The following is a 14571-nucleotide window of genomic DNA, read 5'->3' as shown; positions in this document are numbered from 1 at the left end:
TTTAACAATAGCAAAGTAGGTTTCAACAAAAACATGTACATTTGCCATGGCTCAAGTATAAACAAGCACACAGATAGGCATCTAGACAGATCTAACATGTCTAATACAAGCAGTATCAAAGCATAAACATAACTCAATTCCAACAGAATTCATTATCATCCATAAGCACTTGTTGTTTTCAAATAATAACAAAGGTATAAGGCTCAGATTAGCATGACAATGTATTATACAACAGTATACTTCATGTTTAGTCATGAATGATTTCATGATATGTAAATGCATGTAAAAATAAATAACCATGCAATGCGTACCTTTTCCCCATGACAAAGCTAACCTGTCAAAATTCAAAATCAGTGGACTTGTCCCTAATTTTTAATTTTCATTACTCCTATCCCTATATCTTACTAATAAGTAGGTCTAGATAGTGAGATGTCTTTCATTTAAAGTAGATGAACCTATCTCTTTCCCTCTAGCATATTCTTAAACCACATAACCCTCTAGATAAAACCTGTATGCATACTTTTAGGGGATTATAACCAGGGATAAAGTTACATTTTACCCTCTCATCTCTAATTAGGAAGTCCAAACACTCAAAACACATTAGAGTACACATTCTTAATTCAATATATATACATTAATGCTAATGTAATGCAAGGGTAGTTTCCATAAAGGTAATCCTGCCCTTAATGAATCAAATTTCAATTGTGCATATGTAATCAAGGGATGACAGTTTCATATATGCATGTTTAGTTCATTAAATAAATCATACAAGCATGCTCTTAATTAAGGAATTAAGAACCAATAAATTACATTAACAATAATTCAAATGTAGCAGGCTTGTATTATACTCATTCTAGAACATGGTAGGATAGTCAACTACTTCCTTTTCAATTCCAGTACCTAGCTTTTAGTTCAGTTAGTTTACATTCTTATAGACATGCAAAACTAAAGCAAAGCAGTGAAGCTAGGTTCCAAATCATTCTAATTTGTTTAAATCATAACTCTAATTATGCAGGCCAGGTGCCAATTATTCATTAAGAGACATGTAATTCAGTTATTGGTCTTGGGTTCATGCATAAAGAAGGTTGCAAGTTACACTTTATTCAACCTAAGTGCATTCTAGTTATGAGCAAAAGTAGTTCATGCTATAATCACTACAAGAAAAATGTCAATAGATATCACCCATTTTATATCAGATTTGAATGTGACTGATATTATAAAAATTATAATATCAGATAATTTTTTAACTGATTTCTAAACTTTATTAGATATCACATGGTTTTTTTCAACTGATATATAATATTGTCATTTTTCTAAGAACTTATAAAGACATCAGTATAAATTGTTAACTGATATCTTAAAACAACACTTATAATTTTTTTATCCTAACACCGATATGTAATGTGTTTTATCTGACTTAAATTTTTTTGTCCTACTCCCAAGTCCCAACACTTAGACATATTCAGAATATACTAAAAATTAAAAACCTAGGTCGATCTATCTCTCCCGCTCACTTCGATCTCGATCTGTCTCTCGATCTCTCACAAATTCCATCTCGCAAAAACTGTCTCAGCTCATCAGTGTCACACACTCATCGTCGGAGTCGCCGTCGCCGTCGCCACTCCAGGCCCAGACTTCATTGTGAGTTCGTCTGTCTCTCTCACTCTCACTTCTCTGTCACTCTCACTTCTCTGTCTCTCTCTCACCCTCTGACTCTTAGCCTCTCCATTCACAGACGTCAAAGAACAACCTGACCAGTCGCACCCCAGCCTCTCTCTTGCCATCGCCGCCACCGCTTGAAGATCCTTTCGACAGGTGAAGTATGAATTTCTGGGTAAATTAGTTTCTGAATTTTTGGGTAAATTAGTTTGCTCACAAGGGCGTTTTCTGTGTGCTCCATTTTGTAGAACAAAACTTTAAATTAGTGAGTGAGATTTGGACTATCTGCTCATCAGCTTCACACACTCACCGTCGCCACTCCCAGACTTCATTGTAAGTTCTTCTGTTTCTCTCACTCTCACTTCTCTTTCTCTCTCTCACCCTTTGACTCTTAGCCTCTCCATTCGCAGACGTCAAAGAACAACCTGACCAGTCGCACCCCAGCCACTCTTTGTCGTCGCCGCCACCGCTTGAAGATGCTCTCGACAGGTGAAGGTGAATTTCTAGGTAAATTAGTTTCTAAATTTTTGGGTAAATTAGTTTGCTCACAAGGGCGTTTTCTGTGCTCCATTTTGTAGAACAAAACTTTAAATTAGTGAGTGAGATTTGGACTATCTAGTAGTTGTAATTTTATATTATCATCCATGGTCCAGAACAAAACTTTAAATCTTTTATAATAAGTGAGAAAATGTAATGCTGAAGAAATGGAAGGTTCAACTTTTTTCATTTATTTTTTTTGAAAATAATTGAAGTGCATGTTTTCCTTGCTTTAATAATGTGTTATATTTAATAAAACAAGGTTATGTTGTTGGGGGGTGATGTCTGGTGAAGTGTGAGCTAACAATAGTACTACCATGTCTGCCTTATTCATTGTTAATTGATTTGCAAACGTTTGTTTGACATAGACAGCCTTTGATTCTTATGAGCTGGAACCTGCTATTAATATATGGCTATATATTTGCACTTCACACCACATGAAAGCAATCATAAAATCAATGGGTATGTGTGAGTGTAGGCCAACCACTTGAGCTTTTGTTGTGGAGGCCCAGCAGATTGGTACCATATCATATTCACAAATAAAACATATTGTTGTTATGATTTTTGGACTGTTTTGATGGTACCATCCTGGTAATAAGTTAGAAAAATGTGTCGGTGTGATGCTTCTTTGTTCTTACTTTCTTAATTAGATGAGATTGAATTAAGAAATGGGTGCTTCTGGTAGTTAATTACTGAATGAGGCTCCTTGTTTGACTTACTCTGTTGTGTTTTAGCAAATTATAAATTGTGCATTTCATTTTTCAGGTTTACTTTGTTTGTATTAGAAGACATAACCAGCAGCCCTTTTTACACATGAGGAATTGCTAACCTAGGTATATTTCTTAATTATTTACTTCGATCACATTCATGCTGCTGTTCAATTTTGGTCTTCTGATTTTAAGCTTGTGCTTGTAATTATGACATAAGAGCTGTCCTAGTATGCATATAAGTTTTTTATTTGAAAAAAATTGGGGGAACAATAAAGTGGCTAGTGTAGATTTCTGTATGGTACACTTGCTGAGTTTTAGGAATAATAGGTTGTCCCTCTAAAGTCTCTTATGAGCTTTTTGTTTTCCATATATAACATATATGTTTTGAATCTTATATGTAAATTGCAGTACATGAATGTTTGCCTCTTAGGGTAAAATTAAAATGTATTAATGAGTATTTGTTTCATAAGAGGCTAGGTGAGAAATTTGCATTTTAATTTGATTGCACATTAATATTGAATTGGCTATTGTCTCTTTATGTGAAGTTAATATCGACAATTAAGGGCAATGTATAAAACCTGGATGCATGCTGATAGGATGACTAAGGAGTATGAGGTGGGAGTTGAGAATTTTTTGGCATTTGCATTAGGGAATGCTACCAATCATAAGTACATTCAGTGTCCTTGTGTGAAATGTGGGAACTTGAATAAGTTTACCATTAAGATAGTAAGGGAGCATCTTTACTTTAATGGTATAGACAAGCGATATAATAATTGGATATGGCATGGTGAGTGTGCTGCCCCTACATTTGTGGAGTCAGAACATGATGTATTTGGGTCTGAAACAGTCAACATGTACGAAGGTGCATTTGATAATTTCAATGAGAATCCGGATGAGTTTATGAAGTTTGTTGAGGAAGGAGAGAGACCCTTATACCCACATTGTCATAATTACAGCAAGTTATCTGCCCTAGTCAAGTTGTTCAATTTGAAGGCAAAACATGGTCATTCCGACAATAGCTTTACTGATATGCTGGTCATCTTTGGAGATATGCTTCCAAAGGATCATTTGCTTCCCTTATCTACGTATGAGGCGAAAAAGACATTGGCTGCTTTAGGAATGGAATATGAGAAGATTCATGCATGTCCGAACAACTGTATTTTGTATAGAAAACAATATGAGCATGACACAAGGTGCCCCAAGTGTGATCTATCTCGGTGGAAGGTCAACAAGGAAGAAGTTAAGAAGGAAGGGGTGGCAGCAAAACTGTTGTGGTACTTTCCACCTATTCCAAGATTTAAACGGATGTTTAAATCTTGTGAGACTTCAAAGAATCTGACTTGGCATGCTGAACACAAAATGAGTGACGGCATGATGCGGCATCCAGCTGATTCTCCAGCTTGGAAGTTGGTTGACCAAAAGTGGCCAAATTTTGCAAGTGAGCCTAGAAATTTAAGGCTTGCCCTTTCTGCTGATGGGATAAATCCGCACAGTTCCCTTAGCAGCCGGTATAGTTGTTGGCCCGTACTTTTAGTGACTTATAACCTTCCTCCTTGGTTGTGCATGAAAAGGAAGTTTATGATGTTAACCTTGCTGATTTCTGGTCCTAGGCAGCCGGGAAACGATATAGACGTGTACTTAGAACCTTTGGTTGATGATTTGAAGACCTTGTGGGAGGGAATTGATGGAGTGCACGATGGATTTAGAAAAGACATCTTCTTTTTGAGGGCTGTACTTTTGTGGACAATCAATGATTTTCCTGCTTACGGTAACTTGTCTGGGTGCACGGTTAAGGGTTATAAAGCATGTCCCATTTGCGGAGAAGACACAGATTCGGTTTTTTTGAAACATGGTAAGAAAATGTGTTTCCAAGGCCACCGAAGATTCTTGGACCGCAACCAACCATATCGAAAACAAAAGGCTGCTTTTAATAACAAGCAGGATGATCGTGAGGCTCCTACACCTTTAAGTGGCGAAGATGTCTTAGAAAAAGTTTCTGGAATCAATTGTAACTTCGGGAAGACTAAGTCAACTAAGCCAAAAGGTGGTGAATCCCTTATTTCATGTTGGAAGAAAAGATCAATTTTCTTTGACCTTGAGTATTGGAAGTCACTTCATATTAGGCATTGCTTGGATGTAATGCACATTGAGAAGAATGTGTGCGATAGCATTATTGGAACTCTATTGAACATTCAAGGGAAGACCAAAGATGGTGTAGCTGCCCGTTTAGATCTGGTGGAAATGGGAGTTAGACTTGACTTGGCACCCGAGGTTGGGAATAAAAGAACTTTTTTGCCAGCAGCTCCATATACTCTTTCTAGGGTTGAGAAAAAAACACTATGTAGGTGTTTGTTGGGTACTAAGGTCCCGGAATGTTATTCTTCAAATGTGCGAAACCTCGTATCCATGGAAGAGTTGAAATTGTATGGTTTAAAGTCTCATGATTGCCACACGTTGATGCAGCAATTACTACCCATCGCCATACGTTCGGTGCTGCCCATCCACGTGAGATATGCAATAACAAGGCTATGTTTCTTCTTTAATGCTCTTTGCACTAAAGTGGTTGATGTGTCGAAGTTGGATAAAGTGCAATACGATCTCGTTGAAACTTTATGTTTGCTAGAGAAGATTTTCCCACCTTCGTTCTTCGATATAATGGTGCATTTAACCGTTCACCTTGTTAGAGAAGTTCGATTGTGCGGACCGGTTTGCTATAGATGGATGTATCTATTTGAAAGAGCCATGAAAGTCTTAAAGGGTTATGTACGGAACCGTAATCGACCGGAGGGTTGCATTGCTGAAAGTTACATCGCTGAGGAAGCTGTGGAGTTTTGCTCCGACTATTTATCTGATCCAATAGCAATTGGAATTCCTCACTCGCGGATGGGGGCACAAAACAGCAATAGACCTCTCTCAGGGGCTAAGGCACATTTAGTAGACCGCGAATCTTGGGAGCAAGCACACCGAATTGTATTGGAGAATGCCTCAGAAGTCGAACCTTATGCCGAGTAAGTGTATTTATCCACCACTTAGACTTATAACATATTGAATTTAATTTAATTTGAAATCATCATTTTGATGTTTTTGTTTGGAATCTGTTGGTAGAGAACACAAGGCCTACTTGAAAGAATTACATGCAAGTAAAAAAAAAAGTGATAAGTGGTTGCTAGAAGCCCACAACCGTGAATTTATCTACTGGTTACGTCAAAAGGTATGCTACTTTGTTACCTTTACAAAGCTTTGACTGTTACAAAATTTTGGTGTTTTGGAAAAGTTTTACAAAGTGTAACTCAATCTTTGTTACCATAGGTTTTACATCTAATTGAACTTGGAGAGGTGGAGATAACAATGTCATTGAGGCGGCTAGCTCACGGTCCATCAATGAGTGTGCTGAAGTATGAGGGTTATGAGATTGGGGGGTGCCATTTTCACACAAAGGCACGGGACAATAACCGTTCTGTCCAAAATAGTGGGGTTACCTTGGTGGCGAATACAATGCAGGTGGCGAGCGCGAAAGATAAGAATCCGGTCTACACTGACATGGTTTTCTATGGGGTTATCCAAGAAATTTGGGAGCTACATTATTGTGATTTTCGGGTTCCTTTGTTTAAGTGTATGTGGGTAGAGAATAATAAGGGCATAAAGATAGATGACCTAGGGTTCTTATTGGTTAACCTTAATAGAATAGGTCATAAGAAAGATGCGTTTGCATTGGCTGCCCAAGTGAAGCAAGTCTTTTATGTAGATGATCCACTTGATTCGAGCTGGTCAGTCGTGATTGCAGCCCTTAATAAAGACTATTATGACTGTTCTCAAGAGGATGATTTAGGGAACAATGTGATTGATCATGAGTCCTTTACCAATGGCCTTCCATCTGTTGAGGAATTTGATGAGCTGATGAATGAGGATGACACCACTTACAAGAGGCCTGATTGTGAGGGAATATGGATACATCATGCAAATAAAAAGAAAAACAATGTAATAGAGAGAATGTAATATATAGAGCTGCTATTGTGCATTATTTGCAAAAAATGTAATGGAGAGAATATATGTATGTGTAATGGTACTGCTAGCTGCTGCTGGTTGTGTTAAGTTAATCATTTATATGTGTATTTTGTATTTGTGATCTTTTATTTGTATTTTGTATTTGTGATCTTGTAGTTGTGTTAAGTAAATCATTTAAGTAAATTATTCATATGTAAATTATTTTTAATTGTTAAGTAAATTATTTTTAATACTGACTTTATTTGTTATTCATATGGAACAGGAGCCACAGCTGCAAAACAGAAATGGCTACACCAAGGAAAAAGAGAAGTGCCAAGTGGAAGGCCAACTCAACACAGCTGGCCAAAAAAATTGTTGAAACAGCCAAGTGGAAGGCTAAAAAGGGCTCATCACCAGCCAAGTCCAAGGCTAAAAAGGGCTCATCACTAGCCAAGTCCAAGGCTAAAAAGGCCTCATCACCAGCCAAGTCCAAGGCTAAAAAGACCTCATCACCAGCCAAACCCAAAGCCAAAAATGTGTCATCACCAGCCAAGTCCAAGGCAAAAAATGCCAAGTCCAAGGCCAAGCAGACTGGTCGTGGGGTTACAACCATGCACAGAGTTGTTGTGAAGAAAGCACAAGGAAGAAAGGTGAAAGTGGAGTTTAACTCCTTTGGCGCACCTTGCGGAGATGCACGTTCAACTTTTATGTCATACATTGGGGTTTTAGCTCGGACCACAGTGCCAATCATTTATAAAAACTGGCCAGCTGTAGATGACACCATAAAACAGAACATATGGGAGGATGTTATGGTAATTATGAAACCTTAGAATTGAACTTGCAACTGCACCTTCCTTTTAGCCTTTTTTACTTTATTTAGTGGATAACCATGTGCTTTTTTTTAATGATCCACTTGATGTAGGGTGCATTTGAGCTGGACCCGTCAAGCAGGAAACATGTTTTGTCGTCCGTTGGCATCAAATGGAGAACATTCAAGACTATGCTGACACGCAAATACATTCTCCCATTCATAAATGATGAGAAGATGTTAAAATCACCACCAAAGGAGTATAAAAGCATCGAGCAAGTCCATTGGGATCAGTTTGTTGCTGGCAGGGTTACGCAGTCCTTTATGGTATGTTATATATGTATGAAATTTAGATTTATGTGTTTTGATTTAACTGACTGGTAGGTACTTTATTTGACAATATGGTGTTGTCTTAATTGTAGGAAAAACACGAGGTTCAACGTCAAAAAACCCTCAAGAGGAAGTATCATCATAAACTTTCACGGAAGGGCTACATTGGATTGGAGGAGACTTTGGTAAGATTCTTAACAATCCATCTGTTGGCAGCACTTGCCTTATTTATAAGCCCACAAGTTCTGGTATTTTTTTTTTAATAAAGGCCTCATCTTTTAGTGGTTTTAATTATAAACTTATAAATTGTGCATTATTTTTATTATAACTTAGAGGAAAGAAAGTTTTGGGGAGGATGACCTCGACCGTTCAGTCCTATGGAAGAGGGCACGAGAAGACTCTAATGGGAAATTGGATGAGGAAGTTTCTGAAGTAGTGAATATCATTGTAAGGATTTACATTGTGCTTATACATGACTGCCATTGCTTATTCATTGATAATTATTTAAATTATGCATTATAATGTCAGGATGATTTGCTGGAAAAGAAGAAAAATGGAGAGTTGAAGGTTGAAGGTGCTAATGATGTGCTGACAATGGCTTTGAACACACCTGAGCATTCTGGTAGGGTCAGAGCAGTAGGTGGGAATGTCAACCCTCATGTGTACTTCAACATACCTAAAAAACCGAGGGAGATAATTACAAAGAAAGAGCTGATTGCAATGTTTCTGAAGGACCGTGAGGGGCTTTTGGAGAGGCTTGAAATATTAGAGAAGAAACAACGTGGTGATTCACCTGTTACACCAAAGATGGTACCTGCAGGCCAAGGTTTGATGTCAGATAAAGCAAGCTGTGTTTATGAGGACAAGGCTAAGGGTGTGGATGTCGAGGTGAAAAAGAAAGCTGCTGATGTTGAAGTAGTGGAGGTTGAAGAGGTCGATATTGCAGAAACTGTCAAGGTAGCTGCTCTCGATCCCTCTTTCCATTATGATAATCTTGTGAACACGTACTTGTAAAAACATACCTTAAAAAATGTTTGCCTACAGTCTTAAAACAATCTTTTATTGACTGTTCTATAAGTTTGGCTTGGTTTGTGTAGTGGGTGTTACATAAAGCTGAATGATGGGTCACTAAATGGTTGATGCTCAGCATGTATAGTTCCATTTGGGTCAGTGTGGGTTTGGATTTAAAGCATCAACTAAAAACTGAATACAAAGCCGTAAACCTATATGAGCTCATTAAAGGCAGACCTTTCTAGCCATTTTTTCTTTGTATACAAGTTATCCAAATCCTTATATAGTGTAGGGAAGGATTTTTGAAGTCTTGGAAGGGTTATTAGCTTCTATGCTAGAGTTCAGCTATCCTATTAGCAGTAAATCCATGAAAGTACGTCAAAAAATTAGCAACTAACTTTTTTGGCACACTGCAATTGCAAATTAATAGGAGCACTTCATTTTATATTGTTGTCTCTTGTAATTTGTGCTTTGTGGATTAATCTAATTTATATGTTGGCATTGTTTGGGACATACATGGCAGTGCCTACAGTCTTTTATTGACTGTTCTATAAGTTTTTGGACCTTATAATGTATCTTTATTATTCTAACGAGTGTTGCTTGTTTTTTCTTAACACCCTAGAAACAAAAAAAACAGGATCCTGTCATAAGGAAAGAGTTATTCAAGACATCAGAAGCTGGCAAGCGAGTGCCTCCGAATTGCAAGGCCTTATATCGTTTTGTGTGTGACGCGATGGCCACAAGTGGAAGAGCTATTGCAGCAGATTTAGAGGAAGAATTCTTTGGGCATGTCCGACGTCTATACATCTTGAAAGAGGACATTACTTCCATCATGGAGATGCAAGAATTATCGGCCACGTGCATCGTGCTTTACATGAGGTAATTGTGCTTGCTGATTCAATGAGTATTTTCTCTAATATTTAAGTTATGATCTAGTAGCTGGTAGGATATGAACTAATTGAAATAAATAATTAGGCACCTATATGAAAAGGTTTTGAACTCACACATGGAAGAAATGATTGCATTTGTGGACCCCTCGCGCATCTCACTTGGAGTAGGCGACTCACAACAGCGATCACAATATTTAGCAGATCGCTTTCATATGGGCAAATCAGATCGTGTTTTTTTTACTTCCATACAATTCTGGGTAAGTTTCTGAAATTACTTATCTATTGATTAATTTAAAGCAAATTGTTTTCATATGGGCAAATCAGATTGTACTTGCTGATTAATGTTAACCTTTTCAAGGGCACACTGGATTTTGACCATTATCAATGAAGATAAAGATGCAGTTTTTATCATGGACCCTCTTCCAAAGCAAACCCATGACAAAGAGTGGATGGCAATTGTCAACAAGTAAGACTTTACTTTTATTTGATTCATTGTAACCACTCTTTTTTTCCCCAGATTTATATACCATCTTTGTTTCAAGACATATAATTAAAATTTTCAATTTTTGTTAATTAAGTGCTATTAGACACTTTAATGGACTCACGGGTAGGACAAATAAGAAAACGCCCCAGTGGAGGCATCTATTCGTAAGTCCTCAACCTTTAATGTCATTAACCTTAATTTTATTTGTCTGACAAGTCCACATATGCATATGGCTTGAATATTAACTATGTGCCATTTTTTTGGATATATCATGCATAGTGTCCAAAGCAACCTGGTGGTGTTGAGTGTGGTTACTATGTGATGCAGTACATGAAGGAAATTATTGAGGATACCAACCTTGATTATGCGACCAAGGTCAGATTTCCAATTAATAAAAAAAATATCTACCCAAGCTAGATTGTATTGCGTTTGTGTTGTTCATGCATTTGGATTAAATACTTAAAAGTATGGTTTGTAATATATGCAATTGAATAATCTGATCTGCCTTTTATCCTTTAAGTGGTTCAATAAACAATGTAGAAACTGCATGCATGCATGCATACCCAAATTTTTGACTAAGTTCAACTTGGAGAAACTGCATCTTTGATGTTTGAGAGAGAGGTATTTGAAATTAATGTGAAAGTTAGAGTGGAGAACCTCTGAGAACCTCTGCTGCTTTGTGTCATATTGTTACTATATATTATTAATTTGAAACAGGGTTGCAACTACAGGGAGAAGGAATATTTGGTGCTTTTCTTATAGTGTGGTCTCTTTTCAAGGATAAGCAATTTTCTTAAAAGCACACATATGCATGAAGCAAGGAAATGGGAGGGTTGTTAGGCAGCAACTCATTTTCTAGTGCTGCTATTGTCCATTCAACTACTCTGACTTGCTTTTATTCTTTATGCATATGCATGTTTAGTTGAAAATTGAGATTAATAAGGCATGCATGTATTCAGTATATAGAACTTATGAGATCAATGAATTTGTGATTAAATTAAAGAATATATGTTCCTTTGATGTTTTCAGTGGTCCAATATGAAGACCAAGCGAAGCGGATACACACAAGATCAAATAGATGAGTTGCGTGTGGAATGGGGAGATTTTCTGAACAATTATCTTTAGACCGACAAGTTAATTGGTAGGTGGTGTGCATTTTGCCTTTTTTGTGGATAGAAGAAAGCTGTCGTGCATGCTCATTTTTTGTAAAGCATGGAAGAAGATTGAAGATTTGGTGCTTTTAATTAGATCATACATGCTGCCATGACTATTTTGTAAAGGATGGCAGAATTGAAGATAGAACTAGCTAGCTAGCTAGACATAGTGCTGATTTGCAGATTAATTAGGCTAGGTGCTGTCATGTTATTTTGTACATGTGGGCAGCGTTTGGTACATTGTTTTGGTTTTGTAAAGGTCTTAACAAGCAGGGTTTAGGCAATATTGCCTTAGTTATTAGGCTGGTGGCATGGTATGTTTAGACCTCTACAAAACAAAAAATATATATATGGTTATCTTGTTGGATATTTGTATTGTTATTGGTGATTATGTACATGTAGGCAGCTTTGAATATTGTTATTGGTGATTATTGAAATATATGGAATGAGAATGCATGGAAGATTTTATGGCTGCACAAATTTATGTACAGGCTCAAATTTATGTATTCATATCATTTTTTAGGTGAAAAAAAACTGATATAGCAAGTTGTATTCCAATTTTCTTTTGTGAAATCGACATACTAAACGATATCAGTTTTAGACTAATAATTGATATTTTATAACGCTTTGATATCAGGTTCTTTCTCAGATTTGATATAAAAACAATATTTAGATATCAGAACCTATTCCATACCTGATATTGATATCAAGATTATATATATCAGATTCTAATATAGACCTGATATTGATACTATAGTTTTATATCATATTCTACCTCAAACCTGATATTGATATCGAGTTATATGTCAGTATTAGCATCCAATACGATATCTATTGACCAATCCTGTTGGTACTTGGATTTTATAGATATCAGAAATAATATCAAATTGGATATCTATTTTGTATTTAGGATATCAGGTTGAAAAAGAAAAATGATATAATAAACAATGTTTACATATCAGTTTAAAACTGATATCTAAAATACCATACATTAGATATCACGACGCGCTATATCAGACGGCTACCCAAATAGATATCAGTCCACGACTGATATCTATCGACATTTTTCTTGTAGTGAATTCCTTTTTAAAGCAAGTTGAAGTCATCAACATGTCTGCATATGTTGATTTTCCTTTATACAAAACCAATTTAGTTAAACCAACAAACATTAAACCAGATAAACTAGACAGTGTTTGAATTTCTGTTCAGTAACTTGGTCAACCTAGTGTAAAGCAATTAATAATGTAAATAAAGCATCACATTACATTTTCTGCATTAGAACACATAGCACCAGAAAAACAAGCACAAGCACATATATATATATATAAAATTATATATTAACACATGCTGAAATGAAATATATAAGAGATATAATCATAAGGATGGAAATTTATTTAATGAACAAACTTACATGACAACAATCGAGTATAAGTTTGTAGTAGCACACCACACTTGATTATAAGAGCACACCACTCCTCAAGACACTCTAAGCTCACAAATTTTTACAAGAAAAGAAAGAAATTCACCTACGAAAGATGCCCTTCAACAGACCGAAGGTGGTCTTTTATAGGAGTTGAGACCCCGACAACATAAATAAAGTAAACAGAGAAAAGATAAGGAATCTTATCTCCAGAGACAAACTGACAAGCCAACTAAAGCAAATAGTGAAAGTAAATCTTTTAAAAATTACAACTTTAATAATTGGGAGACTGTCCTGGATGAAGGTGGAGTCAGGCTGTCTACCGCAATTATTACTGATTAAAAGTTCTTTTTCTCTACTTTAGTGGGGTAGAGATTCCATAACAATCATCTCCATTATTATCGCCATTGTTAGAGGATGCCCTTCTGTCCTCTTGTGATGATGAAGTATCTTCAGAGTTTAATAATAAGTGCATTTGAATTATAAGCTTTTCAGGGGACAATTTATGCATATTTTTGACGATAGAGTCAAAAATAGTATCAAAGTTTGCTGGCTCTTGATCATCACTTAGATTAATAACAGAATCTTTAATTAAGGTAGAATTTATGCGGATTGGTTGGAAAAATTCTGGTTTCATCGTATGAACGAACGAAGACCATGGCTGGACTCACCATGACGAGGGGAACAAAGCACAGTAGGTTCGGCCATCCAATTTATGCAGGAATAGTGAGATCGCGGTGGTGCCGTGACAGGACCGTCCCCAGCTTCCACACTGGAACCCGGAGTGATCCTGTGGAGTCCAACACCAACCGGGTGTTAGGCCCGCTAATCTCCACTGTTACCCAAAATTTATGTCTGAATTTAAACAAAACATAATTAAATAAAATTTTTGCAACATCCAAAAACATACAATCAAATAAGACAAGAATATTGTGCCAACATCGTTAACGGACGAATGGTGGGAAAAACTGATGCCTCGACGTGGTGCGGTCCAACCTCAGCGATCTTTAAACCTGGGGGGAAAACGTAAAAAAGATAAAACGTGAGAATAATCTCTGTGAGTGGACAAAAAAATAAACTTTAGAACCAACTCCTTGAAAACCATTTGTAAAACTGCTCGTTTACTTTAAACTAATTTTTTTAAAAAATTCCCCAGTTTTAAAACCATTTCTCAAATCCATTTTTAAATCACCTCGAAACTGTAAATCAAACTCTGAAGAACAAATAATACTCTCAAGCTGTGAAACTATTAAAATATCTGAAATAAACACGCAAAGCCTTACTGAAATTGTCATTTAAAATATTTACTGATGCAAATTCATTTCTCAAAATACTCCACAAACTGAAATCTCACGCCACACTAGTACCTGGGGAACTGCTGGTCATACACTACCGAGTCATCTCTAAGCAGGTGCAGAGCAATATGTGATGATGGTCATACACCGTCGACTAGGCAAATGCAGAGCAATATGTCATGCTGGTCATACACCGCCAACTAGGTAAGTGCAGAGCAAATGCTGGTCATACACTGCCGAGTCATCTCTAGGCGAGTGCAGAGCAATATATAATGCTAGTCATACACCG

The 14571-nt window shown here is 36.7% G+C and overlaps 1 protein-coding gene and 1 long non-coding RNA gene across 2 annotated transcripts; both read left to right on the top strand.

The window, feature by feature from the left end:
• The first annotated feature begins 3473 nt into the window (after positions 1–3473).
• On the top strand, positions 3474–9168 carry LOC147286174 (uncharacterized). Its single transcript, XM_086240692.1, has 9 exons — positions 3474–5914; positions 6012–6117; positions 6216–6898; positions 7174–7702; positions 7813–8025; positions 8121–8213; positions 8362–8475; positions 8557–9032; positions 9126–9168. The coding sequence occupies exons 1-9, from the start codon at positions 3474–3476 to the stop codon at positions 9166–9168; spliced, it is 4698 nt and encodes a 1565-aa protein (XP_086096818.1).
• Positions 9169–10506: 1338 nt separating this feature from the next.
• On the top strand, positions 10507–11872 carry LOC147286173 (uncharacterized). Its single transcript, XR_015122082.1, has 3 exons — positions 10507–10577; positions 10693–10788; positions 11443–11872. It is a non-coding gene; the product is annotated as an uncharacterized LOC147286173 (long non-coding RNA).
• Positions 11873–14571: the final 2699 nt, after the last annotated feature.

Source organism: Dryas octopetala, chromosome 4 (genome assembly GCF_963921425.1).
Source record: "Dryas octopetala chromosome 4, drDryOcto1.1, whole genome shotgun sequence".
NCBI classification, from domain to species: Eukaryota; Viridiplantae; Streptophyta; class Magnoliopsida; order Rosales; family Rosaceae; genus Dryas; species Dryas octopetala.
Note: the sequence above shows the minus strand (reverse complement) of the source record. Positions and strands in the feature narration are given on the sequence as shown.

Coding starts and splice junctions, on each gene's coding strand:
- LOC147286174 (XM_086240692.1), top strand. CDS start 3,474: ATGTATAAAACCTGGATGCATGCTGATAGGATGACTAAGGAGTATGAG. Junction 6,118..6,215: donor TCTACTGGTTACGTCAAAAG/GTATGCTACTTT, acceptor TTGTTACCATAG/GTTTTACATCTAATTGAACT. Junction 8,026..8,120: donor GGGTTACGCAGTCCTTTATG/GTATGTTATATA, acceptor TCTTAATTGTAG/GAAAAACACGAGGTTCAACG.